Raw genomic sequence first — 19,494 nt, forward strand, 5'->3', positions numbered from 1 at the left:
ATTTATAAATTCTAACATGTTTTCATGAATTTTACAAATATTTATTAGAAATCCACTCTGTGCTGGGTTGCCACCCTCAGCATAAAATAAAATCGACTACTGGAATTATACTATTTAGCAAAACTTAGTGGAAGTCATGTTCTATTTCTGTATCAAGTAGAAAACCAAAATGTCCTGGGATTAGCTTTCACAAACGTACTTGGTGCACTAGAATATTTTTCAAAAATCATAAAGACCAAAAAATACAATAACCATGCATCATATGGTCACATTTTTGAAGTATGAGAGAATTGTCAACAAGTTATGGCAGAGAGTCACCCTAATCATAACTAGGGGTAATGAAGAGTAAAACTGGGTTTACGACGTAACACGTCGCCAAATCATGATGCTCAGAATCAAAGGGCTTTTATGTATGTTTCCAACTTTCTCAACATGGCCATGAAGGTCTTGTCTTTATCTTGCTTCATGAAGTCATCTTCTCTATTTACTAATCCTTTCCCCCTGAGGTCTCTTCTGTATTATCTTTGATAGATAACTTTTGTTCATTCCCCTGCTCCCAATCCTGTGAGAACTAGAGCTTTTACATCTGTTTGCACTTCTTTATCTTCCTGAGTGATCAGGTTGGTTTACTTTTGAAATTTCTGCTCCATGTTTGTCTCATCCACAATCGCCTTCTGAGATCTTTTTTCCCTCCAAAACTTTTAAAATTGATCTTTTAAGTGTATATCACTGTCTAAACAATTTTCTGTGGACTTGGAGTTAAAATGATTTGAAAAGTGCATGGTTACAAAATTCTAAAATGGAAAGAGTCGTAGAGTTCCAAGTATAAACTGTCACCCAGAAGCATTTAACCATGAGGCCACAGGATTCAGTAAGCAAACGATTTTGATTCAAGTCTGATAACTTGCAGACTTCCAATAAGAGCGAGCTTTAACTTGTAACGCTTAGAGTTTTCCAGAAATTGGTCACTGCATCAGGGGTCACCACATAAACAAAAGCAAAACAAAGCAAAAACAGAAACACCTTTATGGTCTGGAAAATCAAACCTGACAAGAAGCTTCATCTTTGTGACTTTTGAGATCATTTCAGTTCACTCTTATCTCTAATGTTGTCCAGGATTTTGCTTTGTAATTATCAGCACCAGTTACTTTACTAATTTTCCCACAAGGGCTACATTCTACACACAATGGGACAGTCATTTAATGCCGAAAATGGAACTGATAAGCAATCTTTATTCTCTAATGTAAAACTTTGTAAAAAAATCAGTAGCTTTGATGATAATATAAAATCAAGTGGGGGATGCCATTAAATAACCTTTTAGTCTGTCCTGTAGAATGAAAGTAAAGAAAAATCCCTATATCATAAATAAGACTGTTATATATTAGAAATGCATATTTTACATATATCCTGGACATATCACTAAGAAATTAAATAAATATATTCACTACCTCCAGATTTCTGAGTTGTACCAAGAAGGTACCAAAAATCTGCATCTTGGTGCTTTTTTGTTAGTATATCAAAACGGATGTCCATATTTACCTTAACAGATCAACCACTTCCTATTTCCATTACCTTAATTTACCCCTTCTAGTTAACTGGCCTTCTAACTGTCATGGGACCTTCTTCACCTCACTTGACCTTCGCCTACCACTCTATCTGATAAGTTGTTGAAGTCAGTATAGCCTAGTCTTAGATTTTTGTCTCTTATTAAAATTATGATATTCAGCACAATCTTTTTTCATAAGTTTTATCTATAAGTAGAATAAAAATTTTAAAATCTACCCCCAAACTTTCCTTTTAAAGTACATATATATATATATATATATATATATATATATATATGCCTAATATGCAAAGTGTCTCCTCAGGAGTTTGACCGACCAGCCGTTCCATTGCTCGCTATGACGTGCGCTGACCACCAGGGGGTGGTGCAGAAGAAAGGAAGGCCCCGGCTGGCAGCCGGCAGCTGCTAGGGACCCTACCCATGCATAAATTTTGTGCACTGGGCCTCTAGTGGTTTTATAATTAATGAACAACAAGATCTTACTGTATGCCAAAGACTACATAAAATCACCCAGCACACAGTAAAAATTATTTCCTTTTGTCAGATATTGCAATTCAAAGATAAAGTGAATGTTTCAGGTTAGCATATCTTTCTTCTGTTATTCTAGCAAGTGGAAAGCAAAATTTAGAGCTGCAAGATTAGTTTCCAGAATGTCTATACTTTATAGGAACTTAAATGCAACACACTTTAAATGCAAAATACTTGCATTAATTAAGTTTCTTAATGTTTACATCAAAATATATTAAAAAGAATATAATTAAAGCTGCAAGTGCAAAAGTGGTCAGAAACAACTTGTGGCTTACAGTGCTAGAATTATTATTATTTTTATTTTTTTCAGAGTATGCTTCTGTGCACTTAGTAAATATGACTATTTCTTAAGCTATTTACTGCTCCTGCAGATAAATACTGGTCATCTACTAGGTGTACTGGTTAATGATGCGGATTTTTTTCAATAGATGGAGTTACACATATGTTGACATATATGCGATTTGATATGTATGCTGTTTTGTTGTATTGACAACAAGCTTCAAAACTTCATATGTCAAATTTTCTGAAGGTGTTAACATCATAGATATTTTTACACTTAAAAATGTCAAGTTTCGTGCCAAAAAAAAAGAGCATTTGCAGGAAGTTTTAATTCATTACTTTATTTTGAAGAAAAGTGCTGCTGAATACTCTGGGAAGCTTATGGTGAACATGCTCCATCTCAAGATACTTGTGAACACTGGTTTAAATGCTTTAAAAGTGATGATTTCAATGTGAAAAACAAAGAACATCCAGGTCAACCGAAAAAGTTTGAAGACCAACAATTACAAGCATTATTGGATGAAGATTCATGTCAAACTAAAAAAAAAAAAAAAAATTGCAGAAAGATTAAACATTGCTCAGCCAACAATTTCCAATCATTTACAAGCAATGGGAAAGATTTTAAAGGAAGGAAAATGGGTGCCACATCAACTGAATGAAAGACAAATGGAAAACCGAAAAGTCATCAGTAAAATGTTGCTTCAATGGCATGAAAGAGTCTTTTTTGCATGGAATTGTGACTGGCAATGAAAAGTGGATTTATTTTGAGAATCCCAAATGCACAAAATCATGGGTTGATCCAGGTCAACCATCAACATCAACTGCAAGGCCAAGAAAGAAGACAATGCTCTGCGTTTGGTGGGATCAGGAAGGTGTGGTGTATTCTGAGCTTCTAAAACCAGGTGAAACCATTAATACTGATCGCTACTGAAAACAAATAATCAATTTGAACCACACTTTGATCGTGAAATGACCAGAATGTTCCAGAAGACACAGCAAAGTAATTTTGCTTCATGATAACAAACTTAACATCACACACTTCAAAACCAGTTAAAGACATGTTAAAAAGATCTTGCCTGGAAAGTATTATCCCACCTGCTGTATTCACTAGACCTTGCTCCTTCAGATTACCACTTGTTCTGATCGATGGCACACACACTTTCTGAGCAGCACTTCAAAATGTATGAAGGAGTGGAAAATTGGGTCTCTGAATGGCTTGCCTCAAAACAAGAAAAGTTCTATTGAGACGGTATCCACAAATTACCTGAAAGACGGGGAAATGTGTAGCTAGCGATGGACATTACTTTCAATAAAGCACTTTTGATGTTTCTCTTGAAATTATTGTGTTTTCTTTGATTACAAAATCCACCATTATTAACCAGTACACCTAGTAGAATGCTTATTTCACTTCTTCGTTTTGTTTCATATAACGTACTAGAAGGTTCTGACTTGGCAAAAGCAAGCATAGGCAGTGCATGTGTCATATAAATGATATCCACAGTCCCCAAGAAAAAGTCATTCAGTAAATATTAAACATGTTTACTAATCTATAAGCAAGGGGGTGCATAAATGCTAGTGGCAACTCTTGCTTTTATTTCTGTGGAATTGTTTGATTTCTGTTCTTCGATGCCATTTTAGAGGGACCAGAGCCTTTAATAAAGAGTGACTTATTCAAGGTCATCCATCAGTTCAGCTGAATCACGTGTTCTGTGCAACCACTGCCTGGGCAGAGCCACGTTCTCTCTTAGGCTGCTCCTCTGAATCACTTGAATGCTTCAAGTGTGGAAAGAGTGCATTTTTTCCTCCTAGTTTTCTAGGACATGTTTGTACTGTGAGTAAACTATCTCACAATGAAATAATTTGCTCTTTAAAATTACTGCTTGGTAGATGTAAAGATGGAACCTGAAAGCTTGAAAGCATAAATGCTTGGAGAAGCATTTTTCCATATGAAGTGTCAAATTAATCAGTAAATATTTACTTATTATCTCCTATGTGCATGGCAAAGACAGTAAGCATACTCTCAGTAGTTCTCAACTAGAAGCAATTTTTTCTCCTCGGTACACTTGATAATGTCTGGAGATATTATTCATTTATCACAACTGCAGGATGGGAAGTTTGCTGCTGGCATCTACTGGGGAGAGACCAGGATGCTTGAAAGGTAATAAACCCCTGGGCTCAGTTGTTAACGAGAAATACCATTTTCTCATCTCTGAGGACAAAGGCAAAGAGAAATGGCCCTGCATCTCTTGACATTGTGGATGCTGTGGACATTTTAAAAAATATTCTTCCCAGGATAAGTTTTCCAAGACTGTGTCATGTAAAGTTTGCATGTCAATGCAAATTAAATACATAACACTAAACTACAACTAGGTTAAAAACAATTTCAGAGAATGAGGGGTGGATAGTAAATAAGATTGTCCAACAGTGTAGATCTGCTTAATGGGTTAAATTAAAAATACCTAGAGGAGAATTGAATGAACAAGATGGGTATGGATTTTTTTTTTATTTACTTCATATAATATAGTAGAAGGTTGGGTTTTAACAAAAACAAACACCAGGAAGAGCACATATCATGTGAATGATGCCCATAGTCCCCAAGACAAGATGGTCTTTCAATAAGTTTTAAACTACCAGGTCCTTCCTTTCCTGCCACTATTGTATGAGATTATAAGGCCTCTCCTGAGATGTGTAGAACCCAGATATATATTTGGTGTGTGATCCCTGCCCATACAAACAAAATTCAACCACATTTCACAATGCAACAACCAAAAGAAAAAAGAAAAACAAACTTTCCTTGGAGAGTCACCATAAAATGAAATTATTATTGCAACAATTTCTAAACTAGTGGTAACAATTGTTAGGTTAATATATGAAAAGTGAAAAAGGAGAAGGAAGTGCAAGTGAAAACACTATGTTTGTGGAAAAAGCTGCATCTAGGGCATGAATTATTAGGCATTTGGGAAATGTAATGATGGACTCCCATTCCACTCACATTAATCCTTGGAATACATTTCTGGGAAATCTGGATGGTTGTATTTCTAAATGTATTAAATGGAGTTAACTTTGTTAAATGTATATGGTGTTATTCTAGGTAAGTGTGGAAGGCATTTAAATTCCTCTTCACATTTTCTTATCAGAAACAAATTATTTAACCCAGAAAAGAACTGATCTGTCACCAAATTAGACTACTAAGAGGCAAATCCTTAGGTTCATCAACTTTAGGAGCTAGTTATCAACAGACTCATTCTCTTGAATACCCAAGGAGAAAGGCTACTGAAGTATAATAACTTCCCATTGAAATTCATCCTTGAGATTAAAAATAGTGCTGCAAAAGCTAACTTATCTAGGTAGGTGCTTCTATTTCTAGTTTTATTTGGAGACTCTAGTAATACATGGTAGACAATGAAAGCCATGTTTTTTAAGCATACTGACAGCCTAATGTATCTAATAACATTTTCCCCACCAGAATGTTCAGCTATCTTCTATTGTGCATGCAATAATTCAATGAAAAAGTTGTTTCTTCAATAAGAAGCCTTAAGTCTAGTTGATAAGGCCTGGCTGGTAGTCAGTAAGTCATCAATAATATACTAAATGACTAAAGAATCCACTAGTCTCTAACTATGGATAAATAAGAGCCAGCTGGTTCCTAGTACATTAAAATGTTAGGAAGTTTAGCCCTAACCAGTTTGGCTCAATGAATAGACTGCCAGCCTGCGGACTGAAGGGTCCCAGGTTTGATTCTGGTCAAGGGCATGTACCTTGGTTGCGGGCACATCCCCAGTTGGAGGTGTGCAGGAGGCAGCTGATAGATGTTTCTCTCTCATGGATGTTTCTAACTCTCTATCCCTCTCCCTTCCTCTCTGTAAAAAATCAATAAAATATTTTTAAAAAAATGTTAGGAAGTTTACAAATTCACACTTTGAAGTAATTTTTCCTCACAAAGACCCTCAACTAAGTTACAAGTAAATTATTGGCTCTGTGGAACCTCCCCAAACCCCAATCCCAGCACTTTTAGCTTTTCAAAGGAGAGAAATTTTCTAGTGCCTCTCTCAACTTCCCACTGGAAAACTTTTCCTCAAGAATTTAAAAGAAAAAAAATCCAACTAATTGCCTTCTGAGAATTTCTTCCCTGACTTCATTTGGTATTACTGGGAATGCTGCCAGATGAAGGAGTTCTGCATGCTGCTGGAAGTTTATTTATCCTTTAGCATCTTCCCTAATTTGGATGATCTACTACTTGAAAGAACATTCTTTTAAAAAAGAAAAAGAAGAATCAGTCTGAGAGATGTGAGTGAGCTGACAAATTATGTCATGAAAATTATTGAGAATAGAGTAAGTAAATGCATTTGAATTTAAATTCTTGCTGAGTCTAAAGAGTAATGAGCAATTAAATGTTAGAATTTATTTGAAGCAATATATGTATTTTTTTAAAATCAGAAAGATTTGATTTGAAAGGTACACCTTCGTATCCTCTGTGATAATGCACATATGATATAATTTAGGAGGATTAGGTCAAATCTGACAAAATCTCTTATTTAGTAAGCATGTGGAGGGAAAGCCAAGAGAAGCTTATTCTCTCCTGGTAATGATTAATGCTCTCACTTATTTTTTCCTTTATCCTCTGAACTCAGGCTGACTTTAGATAAAGTTATATGCTTTTGAAAACCAACATTGTTTAGTTCATTTTTGACTCCTCCACGGCTCAAAAAATGCCTGGCACATATTGGTGTTTTTTTTGAATCAAGTAAAATAGGTTAAAATTTGCCTTGAAGTCCAACCCCTCACATCTGTAACAGTTGTCTGCTTTCTACTAGGTATTTCTTGGTGATTGGACATCATGTCTCTATCACAGTTTGCTTATATATTTAATATCACATCTGCTAATCTGAATTACATGCAAATTATATACAGGGTGGTGCAAAAGGAGGTTTACAGTTGTGAGTCTGCAAAAAAAGTTTATTCTTGCCATATTATTTATTAATTATTGTATTATCTCCCATACAAACAACCATGTTTAAGTATTGCTCTGTTTATAAGCATAACTTGTGAGCTTCTAGAAAGCAGTAACCTTGTCATTCAGATTTTCTTCAAAGATGAGAGCACCTCTACAGTAGTGCTCTACACATAGTCAGTGTTTAAAATCTGTCTTCATTGAAACTAAACTGAGATGGAATTTGAGCAAGGCCTTGGGGTATTAATAAAATATTAAGAGATCCATGTTCAAGTCCAGTCTGTCTGAAATTCCTTTGGAATTACTGAAAGGCTTTAGATTAGACTTATGGTCCAAGGAAATATAGCAAGATTAAAAAACCAATCAAATAAAACATACATCAACGTATTTTTCCCCTCATGAAAATTACAATGAGATAAGAAGTTATTACTCAATGCTTAATTTATTTATCTGAAATCCCCTCCCCCCCCCCCAATTTTTTGTTGTAGCTATTATTGTTTTTATTTTTTGGTGAATGTTTTGCTTTTTCCTTGATAATTTTTTTTTTCTGAGTTGAAGTAAAGTGAGGCAAAGGTGTACTACATTTGGAATAGTTATTTAGCTAGTTGAGAAGTCTAAGAAAGACCTTGATGCTGATAATGGTAATTCATGCAAGAATGTTCTAAGTGCTTTTGCTGTTTTGAAACATTTCAACCTTTCAAATATAATGAATGTTATTTATGAACACATTTTGTGAGTGTATGTAGAATTCTGAAGTTTTATAGCTATGTGCAATACACTGAATTTTTAAAAACTTTCATTCTGGGGTTTTTATGTATAATGTTAACACAGCGTTGTACTTTTATAACAATTTTTTCAATTTATATTGACAAGCCAAACCTGAAGATAACTTATAGTCAAATAGGTCATAATAAGAGTAAATATTAAACATGTTTAACATTGCATTACTTTGAAGGGACATGTCATAAGCAAGTAACGTGGCATGTTTGAATATCAACATGTCTTTGATGGCATTAACCAGAAACCATGGTAGCATTTCTTACTTATGCTCATCTTTACTTTTTATTGCTTTAGAATCACAAAGTTTTTAACATACATTAATTTCATCATTTCATTAACGACTTTGCAGTAAATTCTGATTTAAAATCCTATATAATAAAAGCCTAATATGCTAAGTGTCCAGTCATCCAGTCATCTGTTCAACCAAAAAGTGATATGCTAATATGTTAAGGCTGCTCAACCACTCACTATGATGTGCACTGACCACCAGGGGGCAGTTGACCAGTCAACCAGTAGCTTTGACATGCATTGATCACCAGGGGGCAGACAGTCGACCAGTAACCATGATGTGCACTGACCACCAGGGGGTATATGCTCTAACTGGTAGGTTAGCTTGCTGCTGAGGTCTGGCCAATCAGAATTGAGTGAGACAGTCCAGATACGCCCTGGAGCCCTCCCGCGGTCCCTCCCCAGCTGGCCAACCTCCTGCGTCTCTCCCCAGCCCCATTCATGCACCGGTGGGGTCCCTGGGCCTGGCCTGCACCCTCTTGCAATCCAGGACCCCTCGGGGGATGTCAGAGAGCCGGTTTTGGCTCAATTCTGCAAGCCAGTTTGAGGGACCCCAGTGGTGCATGAATTCGTGCATTGGGCCTCTAGTATTACTGATATGGACAGAGGGAGAGTTGCTGCCAGAGAAAATGGAGAAGGAGAAGTGAGAGGTAGGAAAAGCAAGGCATACATTCTTCTGGGTAATCCTAATGTAACTGGATTTACTAGTCAAATTGATAATGAACAAAAATAAAACCACAGCTATTATAATAACAACTGGAAACAATGGGCTGACTTGGTTTTATTTTCCCAGGAACCTAAATTAAATAGTTAACCATGCAAACTTAATCACTGCACAGGTCCACGTCAGTGCTGTCAAACACCTGGGAGAATCTCACATTCCACAATGAACTTTCATAGACAGTATCGCCCATTCAACTCTCTCTTAACCATATTTCTTAGTGGCAAGTGCAAAATGTGAGCAGCAGAGGTAAACATGACCCACCTACTTCATTTTCATTTGGCATGTTTATTATCAGATAAACACAGGCTGCTGTGAAATAAATAATTTTTATATTTCTTCACAAAATATCCTGGGAGGAGAGAGAATTTTCTGAAGCTAAAAACTCAGCCTTTATTCTGTCAGGCAAAGTAATTATGGAAGAAAAACAAATCCACATTGTCTAATTAGGTCATTAAAAAGCATAAATGCGTCATGGAAGCTTTTCTCCTTGCCTAAGACATCAAGTAAGACAATGAAAACAGTCTGGTAATATAGAAAGGTTTAGAATTTGTTTCTTTTCAAAATAATAGGTCCTTTCATCTTTCTATTTCCCTACGACGAAGACAGTTAATTTACAGACAAAATCTGTAATTAGTTCAGGGTTTAGTCTGATTATATTTCAAAATATTTAAACAAACACAGGAAGATAGAGAAAAGAAGAAATACATAGAAAAATTATCAAAGGAAGTGAATAAAATCAAGAGAGTGAGTTGCTGATCAAAATGTGTTTGGCAGAGACAAGATGCGTATAAAATCTGCATTCATAAAAACATAGCCAATCTGGGATACCAGAAAGCTCTGAGGAGGAATACACTGGCCTCTGCTTTTGGGATTTGAAACCAGACTTTAATTATAGCTAACTTAAGCAAAAACAAATGGCATGATTATTTTGCCTCTTCCTCTTTCTACTTCTTATTATTTTTTTTGACTTTTAGAAATCTCATGGCTCAAAGTGTTAAGAAATAAAATGCAAAAAAGAAACAGAAAAAGAAAATACCCTACCTGTGATCCTCTTGGCCCTCGTTTGTGGTCCCATTCTGAATGCCCCATGAGCTGTAAGATAATATAATAATTACAGTAAATTAAATGATACTTATTTTACATGGCAAATATTTTTACTGTTTCTTTAAAGAATAGGCTTTTGAAATGTATGTTTTAATAGTAATGTATTAAATAGTCATCATGAATAAATGAACATACATGAAGTAATAAACTTCTGGTTTAATAGGTAGTATTTCAACTGCTAGTAGTTTTGAAGATATTTTAATATCACTGTGTGACAAAAAGAGTGTGCTAATGCATAGCTTTACAGCTCATTGTAAGGAACACCCTGAATAGACATTAAACCATGTTAAGCTTTATTTACATACTAGAGGCCCGGTGCATGAAATCATGCTAGAGTCCAGTACACTCACTACCCATGAATACTCCTGCCACTAATAATCTAGCTCACTAATAAGGTAGACTATACATCATATTTATATACATTATTACCCCATATAACAGCATGACTTCAGTAGATGTAATGACAAAGGAACTATTCACAAAGCAACAAAAAATAATATACCTTAGAACATTATTAAAAAATGTTTGCTAAGCATTTATAAAAAAATGGTGAAGAAGTCTGAATTCTATAAAAATTTCAAGTGTTCAGTTCTACCTAAAAAAATTTACAGGTTTAACTCAATTTCAACCAAAAGCTAATTGTACTTTTCAAGAAAATTAAAAACAAACAAACACACAACAACCTAATTTTATCTGAGAGAAAAAACTTATGGGAATCAGAAAAATATTAGAAAATATAAAAATATCATAGTGATCATTAAAATATATTATAATATTTACCTGAATTATGGGATAATGATTTAAGACTCAGAATATAAATGAATGAGATATATTCATCTCCTTATTTTTGAAATGAACTCAAGCAAAAAATGTGAAAAAGAAAACTAAAAAATCAATGGGTATTTGATGAGTTATTATTCAACAAATGAAAGAATAATAATATATTATTTGGACTGAACCTTATAAAATATAAACAAATATAAATTATAGACAGATAAAAATATTTAAATTTTAAAAAGATGAAACCATCAGTATAAAATAGAATAAAATCCAGGCATATACTACCTTAGAATGTAGAAAGATTTTCTAATTTATTTAAAAAAACACAGGATCAATAGATCCACTATATTAAAATCTTTAAATGTTATCACAAATGCCACATTGATGAAAGATCTGCAGTAAATGAATAATGTATTTCAGTATATTAAGAGTTCAGTATATTAAAAATTCAAATAAACATAATCCTAGTAGATAACTGGGGAAATTTACAGATAGTGACAATTTACAGGATAAATATCAATAGTCAGTAGACTCATGCTAAAAATGTAATTTTACTGGAAGTGAAAAAATTCCATATAAATATAGACTCATTTGCACCATCATTTACTACAAGATAAATTTGTTAATTAACAAACCAGGACTTATAAAATAAACCTCCTAAAATTTACTCTCTAAATCTGACTTTTACCTTTGAAGCATAAACCAGTAAAATTGGCCAAAATTTATCTATCAGAGATAATTATTTTCCCAGAATTATACAAGAGACAAATGGGAGAGATTAGGGTAAAGGAATTATATTCTATTACTAGAGGCCTGATGCACAAAATTCGTGCAAGAGAGTAGGTCTTCCTTCCCCCGGGCTGCATGGATTTGTGCACATTGTAAGCAAATTAATAAGAAGGTGGCTGGTGGGGTGGGACTTGGCAAGATGGGTTGGACATGCCCCGGAGCCAACCTCCTGTGGTCCCTCCCTGGCCGGCCGCACCTGGGGCGATGCCATGGCTCAAAGGGCATCTGCAGAGTGAGCGGGGTCCCTCCAGCAGGTGGGGACCCTCAGCCTGGCGAAATGATGGGGTCCTGCGAGGAATTGAGCTCCTTCCTCTCTGGTTCGGGGTGCGTCACCCGAGAACCGCTGTTGTCAAGTCGCCGCAGCTCAGCAGCTCCTGTGTTGAGCATCTGCCCCCTGGTGGTCATTGTGCGTCATACCTACCAGCGGGTTGGATGGTCGGATGGTCACTTAGCCTTTTATACATATAGATATTTTAGTATCATTATTATATTACTAGAGGCCCAATGCATGAAATTCGTGCAAGAGTAGGCCTTCCTTCCCCTGGCTGCTGGCAACAGCTTCCCTCTGGCACCTGGGACCTGGGCTTCCCTCTGGGACCCAGGCTTCCCTCCGGCCACCAGCAGGCACCTGGGACCCGGGCTTCCCTTGCAGCTCCGGCTTCATCCGAAAGGTTGTCTGGAAGGATGTCAGGTCTAATTAGCATATTATGCTTTTATTATTATAGATATTTTAATGACCTGAGTTGACCAAGCATATGGTAATATTTTTAAATGTATACTATTACTACTTTCTTCAAAGTAATGCAAAGATATAAAAATATGTATGCTAAGTAAAATATAATCTAAAAAGGAATGAACTCTGAAATGATAAATGAGATACTAGAATGTTCTTATTCAACAGAAATCAATAGGGTATTTTTCCCTTTGCACTTGTGGAAATCACACAAGAGCTTTAACAGTTAAACTTTATTTTGAATTAAAATCAGCATTAATTATTTCAGTTGGTGTATGTGGTTTGTTATATTTTTTTTCTGTAATATGTTTTTTAAATGCAAAGAAAGAGGTGGTGCAGTGGGCTGGATAGGATGTCAGGGTCCTCATACCTCTCCATACCTGGCACAGATGGGATGCTGGGTGGAGAGTGGGGAAGTGAGGATTCGCTTCATATTAGCACATGATAGCATGTGAATATTTATCCTATTTGCATATGGAATTTATTTTGCTGTCATAAGAACACTGTTCTCAGAGCATGGACCAAAGACTAAAATAGGCAGAATGCTTTCAGTATTCCTTAAAAAAATACAAACGAATACAAAATAATATTAAATGTAAATATATATACTTTTGATTAAATGAAGAAAATTCTTAAGCCCTAACCAGTTTGGCTCAGTGGATAGAGTGCTGGCTTGCGGACTGAAGGGTCCCAGGTTGGATTCCGGTCAAGGGCATGTACCTTGGTTGCGGGCACATCCCCAGTAGGGGGTGTGCAGGAGGCAGCTGATCGATGTTTCTCTCTCATCGATGTTTCTAACTCTCTATCCCTCTCCCTTCCTCTCTGTAAAAAAAAAAAATCAATAAAATATATTTAAAAAAAAAGAAAATGCTTAAGATGGTAATTCTCTGTTATGTATATTTTGCTACAATAAAAAAAAATAAATGCAAACAAAAGCTGTACCATAAAAGAAAACCCTCATAGTGTGGTTAAACTGCCTGACTTATTTAATATGATAGACTATTTAAATTAAAATGAAGCATTTGGCAACTGGTACATATTTCTGTTAAAGCAGAACCACAGGGCTAGTGTTTTAGGAAGTACAGAGATGCTTCTCTCTCCCCACTCCCTTGACTAATGATTAAGACAAACGAAAATAATTGGTCAGTTATAATAAACAGTAAAGAGGAGAGCTTGCACAATGCAGTCAATGAATTTCAGAATTAAGGGCAAACTGATGTTGATGTTATATCAATGAGAAAGTCAAAACATCCTGTGAATCAAGCAGGTAGGATTAGTATTAAATTGCAGATGACCAAAGTAGTCATCTGACATTATCATGGGATTAGATAAAAGACATAAATGGGTCATGGACAATGAGGAACAGAAGTTGAAATTGTGGAATTATTATTTTCTTTTTGCAATTGAATTCATCTGGGCTAAGCTCTCAAGATCAACGAGTAGCAGCATGATATCTAGACAATTCTGGGAAAAGAGACCAAGTTTATTAACATGACACGATACTGTTTTTGGAGGAGGAATAGTTATGATTTTAAGATTAGTTATAGAAAGGTGTTAGAAATGTAAAAACAGGGGAGGGTACTGACACTGAGACTAGAAAAATTATTAAAAAAGAGAAAACTGAAATATATTCTGGTTGATAAAAAGTATATGGCTGCTTAATTCAGGAAGAGAAAAAAATGTTTGTCTCTCACCATCTATAAAAGATACTCTCATAGCTATTTAACTATGATTACTCCTCTGGGTAACGACATTTTAATAAGCATCTTACCAGAAGGTTTGGGGTATATAGGTCACCAAGGTTATGCCTATATATGGCAAACAAAAATCTTTCCATCTGAGGAAGAAATTCTCTGAAAAAAAAAAAAAAAAAAACACAAAAAACAAAAACCAACAAACCAGAACCCACTATCTTTCCTCCCTTCCTCATCCCCCATTAATCTCAGGATAGGCAAAAGGAAGACCCTTATAATTATTCATAGGAAACAAGTATACTTCCTTGAAGAGAAATATAATCTGTTATATAAAGCATTTTGAAAATCCTAACTTCCTTGACACTGTCATTTTTATCCTTATGGAATAAATTCTTCTCTCCCTCACTTTTATTTTTAATAATAAATTTCTACATCACAGCCTTTGGCTAACAGTATGTTACACAGTACTGAGTGCCAAGGAAAACAAAACTGCTGCCAGACGCAAAATTTAAAAAGTTCACAAGAGAAGCAAAGGAGAAGGCAGCATGGAAACAAAACGGTTCCATCCAAGCAGAGATATTTTTAATAATAGCATGAGAAACGAAGATAATTGAAAGTATGTTTCTGTAGGTAAAATATTTTCCTTCCTTGTTTATACAGTTTTCCCTCTGCTATTTTCTCCTATTGTTTTTTTGTTGTTGTTGTTTGTATATATTATTAAAAAATGCCTCTTTAGGGGCATCTTGGAAGAAAAAATTTACCCTTGCAATTATCAAAGAGATGAAAGCTGCAAGAGAACTATGACTAGCAAAAAATTATTCTTTGCATGCACTTAAAGCAAACGGTTTCAGATATGAAAAGAGGTAATGATGTAGAGTGACAGTCACCACTCTTGTTCTCCCATTATTCTCAGGAAAACGATTCTCCTATTTCACTTGTGGAAAATTACTAAAACACCTTTTTGAAAATGTATAAAAATACATATAAAGATATAAAATTTCTCACACAACCCCCTCTTTTTATTTCATCCTATAATCACTAAATAAACATTTATTGTATGACTACTATGTTCAAGAAACTGTTCTAGGCACAACCTACGCATATCAGTGAACAAACTAAGAGCCATCTCTGTTCTGCTGGCTCTTATAATTCCAGTGAAGGGAGATCAAACATAAAGAAACAAACATATAATGTACCAGGTGATGATAAAACTGTAAAGAAGCTTGAAGTAGGGTAATGGCGGGTAAGGGCTAGGAACAGAACTAATTTACATAAGTACTAGAGTCCCGCTGCATGAAATTCATGTACTCGGTGTGGGGGGGGGGGGGGGGTGGGAGGGGGTGTTCCTCAGCTGGGCCTGTGCCCTCTCGCAGTCCAGGAGCCCTCGGGGGATGTCTGACTGACGTCTTGGGGAGCAGGCCTAAGCCAGCAGTCGGACATCCTTAGTGCTGCCATGGAGGCGGGAGAGGCTCCAGCCACCACCACTGTGCTCGCCAGCCCTGAGCTCGGCTTCTGGCTGAGCAGCGCTCCCCCTGTGGGAGTGCACTGACCACCAGGGGGCAGCTCCTGCTGAACGTTTGCACCTTGGTGGTCAGTGCGCATCATAGTGACCAGTCATTCTGCTGTTCGGTCGATTTGCATATTAGCCTTTTATTATATAGGATATCAGGGTAGTCCTTTCTGAAAGAGTGGTATTTTAGCAGGATATTGTATAAAGTGAGAGTGCCAGACACACAGATATCTGGAGAACAGATAGGCCAGGCTGAGCAAACAGAAGATGCAAAGATCGTGCAATGGGAGTAGGAATGGTACTATTTTTAAGCCAAAATTTTAAAAAGGGTTGGGTCTTTTTAGCCATAGGTACATTATTAAATATTTTGTATTTATTCCCTTTCACTGGTATAAAATTGTCCAAGAGTGAATCATTAGCTCCACTAATTAAAAATTACAAAGTACACTTTCTAGAGATAAACTAATGGACCAGGGATTCTCCCTTCTTCAAACTCTTGCTCAATTTCATTCAACACAACAGGAATTTGTGGAGCATGGACCGCACTCCTTATATTAGTCATAGTTCACAGCACACTTTTTCTGGCCCTTTACATGTGTTTTGTTTTCAAAGTCATAAAATGCATCAGAGCAGAGGCTCGCTTTTAACACCACTTACTATGCTATGCGTGGAACTTTGAATTTGATAAGCAAATTACAGCTCCTTTGCCCCTGGCAGGCTCCCTTTGGATTCTTCCCTTGGCATACTCTTTTTTTTTTTTTTCTAATGTGTTTACTATGTATGTTTTCTCTCTCCAGAATTCCATGTGGAAAGATGGGTTTGGACTGCTCACTTCCCTGCCCACGGGGCTTACTGAATGGCAGTGCCCTGGCCTGGGAAGATCGGTGATTGACAGTTTGGACCAGCTTAATGCCCATCTAGTCCTTGCAACAGAATAGCTCTGAATCCTTGGTGTATTTTTCCTTTTTTCCTCTTGTTATCCATGGGGCAAGAAGCCCAAACTGCATTGCACTCTGCACAAAATCAACACTGGAAGTCTGCGTTATGCTTAGGCCTCAGGCCAAAGGTGTTAACAGAATCCCTGAGGCTCCCACACATTGTCAACCGACCCTCCTGGGTTCTACACGGCCTTTGGCGCCCAGTAAGGCCTAATACAAATGGCACTGAAAAAGACTGAACCTCCTTTATAAGGAAATTTATAAACTGGGAGACTCCATCAGCTTCCTTTGGGGAAACCAGATTATCAGCAGCCTCAGTTCTTAGCCACAGCCCACCTTCACCACTGTCACTTCATCACATCACCCCAAACCCCAAATCCATCCCACTCTACAGGGCATCAAGTGATGGGGATGTTACTATAAATTTCATAAGGAAATAGGACATTGTTACATTACACAGAATACCATGAAAAGCCACAGAAATATTCATCATCGATCTCCGAGGGTATTACAAAGCTTTTTGTTGTTGTTGTTTTGTTTTTTTTGGTGTTTTTGTTTTTTTGGCAGCCATCACCTCCTCTGCCCTTTCCTTTTGGGATGGGGCAAGGAAGTCAGTCTTTCAGCTAACTGATCCCAGCCTTTAATGCCTTAATAATCTTTCCCAGAATACAAATATCTTTTTATCATTCTCAGAAAAATGTAGCTTTCTCCCATTATCCTCATCTTGAATCTTCAGACACATTGGCAGGAAAAAAAGAATTCTTCAGAACTGACTCTCCTTAGCAAGCACTGAGAGCCTGAAAACAGTAAAGCACTAAAACACTGAAATCAAAGGGTATGTTTTCCTTTCCATCCCCTAGGCCAGTGGTCGGCAAACTCATTAGTCAACAGAGCCAAGCATCAACAGTACAAAAAATTGAAATTTCTTTTGAGAGCCAAATTTTTTAAACTAAACTATATAGGTAGGTACATTGTTATTAACTTAATTAGGGTACTCCTAAGCTGGCCTTTGCTAAAAACTCAAGGGGCCAAAGAGCCGCATGTGGCTCGCGAGCCGCAGTTTGCCGACCACTGCACTAGGCAGAGAATAAATCCCTGATACTGACGCTTAGGGTTCCAACCCAGCAGCCAGTAAAAAATTTGATAAATATTAGGGAATGAGAAAACTTCAAATAAGAGAGAAATCCAAATACGCAGGTGTTTGAAAGCCCAGCCTGACTAGTGCAAGTTCTGCTTCTATTTCAGATAATGATGTTCCCACATTCCGGTTTAGAATGTTTCCATAATTCTATTTCTGTTCCTGTTATCATAATTACAATCATTACCCTAAACCTCTATGTGGCTGCTGATGCTACAAAGCTTCCATTATTTTTACTTAAAATATCTTGACTATCTTGATTACATAGAATTTTTGTACTTTTATTGGTACTACTGATAATGCAATCACATTAGTCTTGTGTCGAAACACTGTGAGATACTTTATAGAGAAATGGTAATAGAGTCGAATAAGCTTGTGAAACTCTGCATACTATAATTACTCCTTGGAGAGTCCCACATATTAGCATTGCTGACATTTGGGGGAGTCCTAAAGCTAAGGAACTTAATTCAACCAAATATTTCCAAAAGCACTTGATCATAAAACACTTTGTTTCAAAAGAGATGAATGGTTTTCCATGGAACACATTTTTAGAAACATTTTTTGTACAGTTTTCTAAATGCTTTTCTTATCCATTATTTTCTTTCATCATTACAGAAAAGATAGAGAGACATGATCCTGATTTTATGGATATGAAAATAAATTAAAAGAGGTGAAATTGTAACATAACAAGCCAGTAGTTAAACATGGATTATGCTAAGTGAAATAAGCCAGTCAGAGAAAGACAAGTTTCATATGATTTCACTCATATGTGGAATTAAATAAATAAACTGATGAACAAAATAGAAACAGACTCATAGATACAGAGAACAGACTGACAGCTGTCAGAGGAGAGAGGGAGTTGGGGGGCTGAGTAAAAAAGGTGAAGGGATTAAGCAAAAAAACAACAACTCCAAAACACCAAAAATAAATAAATAAATAAATAAAAACAAAACAGACACATTCAACAGTACAGTGATTGCCAGAGGGAAAGGGGGTTAGGGGAGGTAGAAGAGGGTAAAGGGGGAATAAATGGTGGCAGAAAGCAACTTGACTTTGGGTGGTGAGCACACAAAACAGTATGCAGATGTTGTGTTATAGAGTTGTACACTTGCAACCTGTATGGTTTTATTAACCAATGTCACCCCAATAAACTGAATTAAAAATTAGGTCAGCTGGCTGCAAATCATATATTTTTTCCCCTACTGTACTACTTTTAACAATAAATAATTATTGAGTTCTAATCAAATATCACATAAGTAGATTGGTAAGGAAAAAGAAAAAGACATGAGATTTGGTTTGTGTTCATGGAACTCATGGTAGTTAACACGATGGATTTATTTCTCAAAAATTCATGTCACTCTCTAGTCTCCACCTCTTTTAAAAAAAACACTTTGGAATAAAATAAAATGTTAATTTTCCTAAAAATCCTATGTAAATACAAAAAATTAATAATCTTTTGAAATGTTGGTTATGCAATAAGCTCAAAATATATAGAATATTATGTCAGATGTATAGTTATGCTAAATTCTCTATTAGCACATCTCATAATACTCATTATTCATTCTTGCATTCACCTGCTCAACATTCATACATACATTATTTTAACAAATATTTATTGGGTACCCACTATATATCTAGCTCTGTGCTCTATGTAAACATAACAATGTTGAGCTTGCCAGCCCAGAGGCACCACA

The 19,494-nt window shown here is 36.1% G+C and overlaps 1 protein-coding gene across 1 annotated transcript in view; it reads right to left on the minus strand.

Moving 5' to 3' along the window:
• The window catches only part of PDE3A (phosphodiesterase 3A), a gene marked incomplete at its 5' end in the record, with an annotated part of 271,313 nt that overhangs the window by 93,537 nt on the left and 158,282 nt on the right, over positions 1 to 19,494 (minus strand). The window contains one exon of the mRNA XM_080661415.1: positions 10,156 to 10,206. Coding sequence (XP_080517541.1) covers positions 10,156 to 10,206 — 51 coding nt within the window. The remainder of the gene's footprint in view (positions 1 to 10,155; positions 10,207 to 19,494) is intronic.

This window comes from Plecotus auritus, assembly GCF_963455305.1.
Source record: "Plecotus auritus genome assembly, chromosome: 3".
Taxonomy (NCBI): Eukaryota; Metazoa; Chordata; class Mammalia; order Chiroptera; family Vespertilionidae; genus Plecotus; species Plecotus auritus.